We start from the raw sequence: 5,443 nt of genomic DNA, 5'->3' as shown, positions 1-5,443 counted from the left end.
GAGGGTCCCATTGTGTTCACATGTCACTAGTTAGGAAAAGTCTTCAACTTTCATATACTCTGATATATTGATTTTTAATGGCCACTAACTATTGTGCAACAAATGCTTTTAGGATGCTCATAACCATGCCTTTGAGCTAATAATTGATAATTGAACTTTATGAAGTTGCATGTCAGATAGAACCAGTTTTAGAGGACAAATGTGCTGGAGTATCACTAGGGGCATTATTACTTATTGACCCTTGAGAAACAGCAAACCATGTTGGTGGTGGCTGCGACAGGCGGTGCCAGCAGGGCCTTCCCTGCTTCAAAGTGCACATTTCCTCTCTCACCCATCACAGATTCTCTCCTGCATTCAGGGTCTGAAGGATTTCTTCCAGTTGTACACCATATCCGCATGGCCAGTGCGTGATACAGAGCCCAAGTGGAACAGCTGCCTGGAAAACAGAATAAACTATCAAATTTAGTTCTATTAGTATGCACTTTTGTCTCAAGTGATGCATGGTCATATTTTTAAAATCCCAATTAGTTGGGTGTAAGAGACGTATCCATTCTACAATACAGGGTCATCCCTTTGCCTGGGATTCCTTTCCAGGTTTTGTCTTTGCAAATTAAGAAAAGCTAATTAATAGGCTAATAACATCATGAGTGAGCAGTACTAACATACTAAAAGAGCTATTCCCATAGATTACAGCACTGATTACATCAAATCCTTTCTTTAATACACATTTGATCTATGGATAATGCCTAAAATTCTAATTCTTGAGACTGCATTGGTAACACAGAAAATCACACACTATGTCAAACCATTACTAATATTATTTATAACACCGCAAGTTACAAAGCAATTCCACTAGGAAAGAAACACACAAACACATTTACTATAAAGGCTGGATGCTATTTTCTGCCTTGAGATGAGACCAACAACGTATTCTGGTGGTGTTAGTAACAACCGCACAAGATTAGAAGTGTCTAGTGTCATATGAGTATCCTCAGTGAAAATCCATTGAATGATTTGCTTAGAAGCTTCAGATCGTATCCCATAGTCAGTCACAGTCTTACCAGCCTGCTGTAACAATTTCCAATGATGCACTTCCCACCGAGCAGCTCCCTGCTGATCGTCTATCAGCGGGCAAGCGAGCTGAAACACAGCTTGACACGGTCCCTCCAATATCATGTCTCTAATGACTCCAGACCAACGCAAAGGTGGAGGATCGCTACGTGTGGGGGGGAATCGCATAGACAGGGGCTGTAAAGACATCGGTGAAACGCTCGAAGAGACTGATGCCTCCTTCGTACGCAGTTCTAAGTCCTGCAGCTCCTCAGTTAATGTTTTATTATGTTCCTCCAACGCTTTCTCATTCCCACCATTATCCGAGTCGCTTTCACTCTCAGGAGCTTCTTGCTGCTCTGCACACCCCTCAGCCCCCCCCCCCACCGCACCTTCCTCACCAGCCAAAACCGGATCTGCCAGAGACGTTGAAGAGGTCGAGGACGGGGGATTATTCGGGGCTTCTGCGGCAGCCCTGACTTGTGAGGCTGTTGAGCAAACGGAGTACAAAACTCCTGGTAACAGGGAGTCAAGTTCTGACCTTGACTGAGCACTAGGTCCGGATAGAGCTTGTACCACAGCAGCAGCAATCTGCCGCTTGGCTTGCATATTCTTCAGTGTATTTATTTTGTATTCCTTATTTTTGGAGATAACAAAGTCCCACATATGGTCGACTATTTCTCGACATTCGGCTACAGTGAACATCAGTGCCACCTCCTGAAGATGTCCATTCATATGAACCCATTTTACCAGCTCGGATATGCATTTAGGAGATACCTGCTCCCCTCTCTTAGAGAGAATACATTTGAGCAGTTCCTCCACAGCTTCCCACAACATCGTGGCTTGCAGAGAACGGGATGGTACCCCGATGAGAGGTGAGTGCCAACCCCCCCCCCAGTTCTTTATTGCCCCCGCACCGCGCTGTTAGAGAGGGGAGGTTCTTTGTTCCTTCTCTCCCTGGGTTTGTTCCCGCTGTCACCGAGTGAGCTCTAGAGAGAACTCCGTGACACAAACTCATTGCAAAGTCTAAGCTAGAAGAAGCATCACCTCAGTGTATCCCAGAAAAAGAACAGCGTTGAGATTTTAATTGGTTTTGGTTTTTTGTTTTATTGAGGGTGGGTTGTTTTTTGTTGTTTTTTTAGGGTTATTTTGGGGTTTTTTTGTCTTTTTTTTGGGGGGGGGGCAGGGGGGTGCGAGGGGAAGGGAGAGGGAGGGGACAGTTGTTTGGTTGTTTTTCATATACAATAAAGCTATGCAGTTCCGCTGTCAGTCGCCTCAGAGAGTTCCCGAAGGAGCTCAACCACATTCTGCTCAACATCGAGTTGTTCCATTGAGTGGAACAATGGTAGTCTTGCAGATGGAGCAATGCAGGAATTCTGACAGGATCTCCAGGTGTATCCAGTTCATCATCTGAAAGCTCCGCAACCAAATTGGAAGGGACCAGTCCTCTTGTGCCATCTGTCAGCTCTCCCTGAAACCAGCCATTCTCACCCACATCTCCAAAGACATTACGCATTGTCCGGCAGTCAGAGGAAGCTCGTTTTCTGGGTCCTCATTAGGACCCTCAACAGGAATGTAGCTGTGTCGAGCTAAGAATCTTCAAACTGCTGGTGATACCTGTCCTGGAGAATGCAGGATGAAGGACAAAAGCTCTGCTCTCACATTCAGGGCCATCCTCTGACAGAAGGCAGCACTCAGGACTGTTCCCAAGGATCTCTTTCATGGCTTTGAGTTCAAGCTCCAGGTCTTCCAGATGACCTTGAAGACTTCTGGCCTCTTCAATGGCAGAATGGAACGGACTGGAGCTATTACGGAGACTCTTGTTTGACTGGGTCAGAGTCTGTCTCGTTGCCTTCCCCAGCTCCATCTGCTGCTTCTGCTGCTCTCTTTTCCCTCTTGCGCGCTCTGTGAGAATGAGTTTCAGAAAGCACTACTCACTGACAGGAAATAAGGGGAAACTTGAAAGACTTTGCAACCTGAGTCCTGGCAGTGTACTGCCAGCGGCTGATTTGGCCGTCCAGGATCCTGGCACCACAAATGCTTCATTGCCAAATGCAGCAATAAGGTGTTCTGGGGAAAGGCCAACTCACAGGTAGTTTTTGAGCACCCATATCACAGTACCAACGGCCAGCACCAGCGCAGGCAGCAGCATCGCTGAGACCGTCACCGGAATGCGGCGCTTCCGCACAGATCTGTGAGCAGCAGCCTCTGTGCTTTTGCCTGTGTTCATCCCTGGAAGAAATGAGACAATGTCCCACGTTACCTTCAGCTGCGCTACAGATAATCTCTCAGTGTGCTTCATGGACCCAAGAGGTCATTTTGTCAGTGGGTGCCTCCGTCTCTGGTGCCGAAGCACCGGAGGACAAGAAGGATTGCTTCCACCTCTCGTTGGGTACGAAGAGGCTGCACAGGCACTACCCGTGTCCTCCTCTGGGCCGAGAGCTGGGGCTGTACTCTGGGGTCTGGGCTTGGTCTGTGGGGAGAGCTACAGAGCAGAATCCCTCATGCTTTTCCCGGCATGCGTGTCCTGAGCTCTCCTGTGGGACGCCCCCCAGGCTGAAGGTCAGGCTTCAGCCAGCACAGGGCACAGCCAGAGCCAGCCCAGGGGAGAAACACTCCTGCTTCTTTTACATGTGCTCTATGCTCACACGCTCAGGTCTGGCTGCTGACCTGGTGTGCAAGAGCTGGCAGCAAGAGCCTGCAGGCACGCAGTGACTCTGGTTTGTGACACCGTATGATCATGGGACAGAAATTACCTGGCATGCTGGTTGGTGCTGCCTGCATTCCTCTGTCCGGGATGGGCAGTGTGGGATATCCACCTTCCTGGAGTGCATCCGGGACCGGCAGTGTGGGATATCCACCTTCCTGGAGTGCATCCCGCTCACTTTGTTGGTCCGTTCCTTTAGAAAGAAAGCAGGGCAGTAGGAGTGGGATGTCACGTGCCCTCATCAAAAACTGAGCTTCTCCAATCCCGAGCTCAGGTAAAGTCCAGGCCCCCCACCCCCAAGTACACTGTGAGCCCCTCTGTTACCCAAAGGCATTTGGGCCCTCCCAGCTATTGGACAATGCTGACTCCCTCACACCTCTTGAGGAATCAGCTCCTGTGCAAGGCCCTCACATTCTGTGCTGTCACCAGCCCATCACAGCCAGGTAGCTGCAGGCTGAAATCCAAGCTCTAACACACAGTCCAAGCCTTCAGAATTAGCATCTCCACCTCATTTCCAGCATTAGCAAAGGCAGCCAACCCTGCTCGGGATGCTTCTCCTGCCTTGAACTTGCTCAGCTGCACGGAGGGCTTTGGATGAACAGAAGCACAGCGCTTGCCACTTGCTGCCATCTGGGTGCCAACGACTGCACAAAGCAGCTCTGACAAGTAATGGTTGTGCTGGGGGAGCAGCTGCCTCTGGGTCTTGGCTGGATGCAGACCATCTGGCAGCAGACCAGCTCTGGTGCTTGACAGCACCTGCAAGGTGATACATGGAACACGGCTGCAGCACGGCTCTGACCCATTCCTTCCTGCTGTGCAGGCTACAGCCTGCCCACACCTGCATATCACACCTCAGCTTCCCAGGTCCCACAGTGAACAGACTGAAGTATACCCACCACGCTCTGCCTTCTCCATTTCCTTCAGCAGTCGCTTCAGGAGACGGGATGAACCCTGAGAGTATTTTCCTCGTTTGGATTCATCCTCTTCTCTTTCCAGACCTTAACAGAATGTATGAAGTTAAATATCATGTGCATGAAGTTTTGAAGATCAGCGGCGAGTCAGACAAGTCAGTGAAGACAGAGTACTCACTGCTGGGATTCCAGCTGGGCTCCAGCACAGGAGGAAACCGATGACCGGGCAGGGTCCACACTGGGGGCACTTCTGCAACCAAAGACCCATGAAAAGTTTCAGTCACACACTACAGCATCAACTGAGTAGCAGAGCGTACAGGGGACTGTGCCATGAAATGGCACTGAAACGGGCAGCAAAAGCTCTCTAAAGAATTTCAAAGCTATGACGTACCTGCGCGATCCGACAGAGTTTCAGTTCCAGATCTCAGAGAGGAAGCTGGATCAACTCCTCTAGTCAAATCTGCAAATGAACACAGGACAAAGCAACTGCTACTGAGCATCCCTTCAGCCACAAGGTCGCAGGATGCAATTAAAGCCAGGGATTCCTTCACAACACTATTCTCTCCCTTCCGCACAGGGAAACAAGGGGCCTGGGAGAGCAGGAAGGATGCAGATAAGGAGTGAGACCTCACGGAAGTCATCAGGCAAGGAGGAGAATAGATGTTGTAAATACCAGAAGAGGAGTTGCATCCCCCTGATAAGAACAAGAGGGGTCTGCATGCTAAACAACTATTGAATATGTATCAGAATTCCGAGAAATCATTGACTATGTATG

At 49.4% G+C, this 5,443-nt stretch overlaps 1 protein-coding gene across 1 annotated transcript in view; it reads right to left on the bottom strand.

Moving 5' to 3' along the window:
- Positions 1-2,207: 2,207 nt before the first annotated feature.
- LOC146752738 (uncharacterized) overlaps positions 2,208-5,443 on the bottom strand; it is a 10,327-nt gene continuing 7,091 nt past the window's right edge. The window contains exons 3-8 of the mRNA XM_085531480.1: positions 5,060-5,128; positions 4,847-4,918; positions 4,654-4,755; positions 3,807-3,950; positions 3,141-3,282; positions 2,208-2,955 (exon numbers count right to left, since the gene is read on the bottom strand). Coding sequence (XP_085387606.1) covers positions 2,859-2,955; positions 3,141-3,282; positions 3,807-3,950; positions 4,654-4,755; positions 4,847-4,918; positions 5,060-5,128 — 626 coding nt within the window. The 3' untranslated portion in view covers positions 2,208-2,858. The remainder of the gene's footprint in view (positions 2,956-3,140; positions 3,283-3,806; positions 3,951-4,653; positions 4,756-4,846; positions 4,919-5,059; positions 5,129-5,443) is intronic.

This window comes from Coturnix japonica, unplaced genomic scaffold, assembly GCF_054131305.1.
Source record: "Coturnix japonica strain WE unplaced genomic scaffold, WE-NBRP24 Scf042, whole genome shotgun sequence".
Taxonomy (NCBI): Eukaryota; Metazoa; Chordata; class Aves; order Galliformes; family Phasianidae; genus Coturnix; species Coturnix japonica.
Note: the sequence above shows the minus strand (reverse complement) of the source record. Positions and strands in the feature narration are given on the sequence as shown.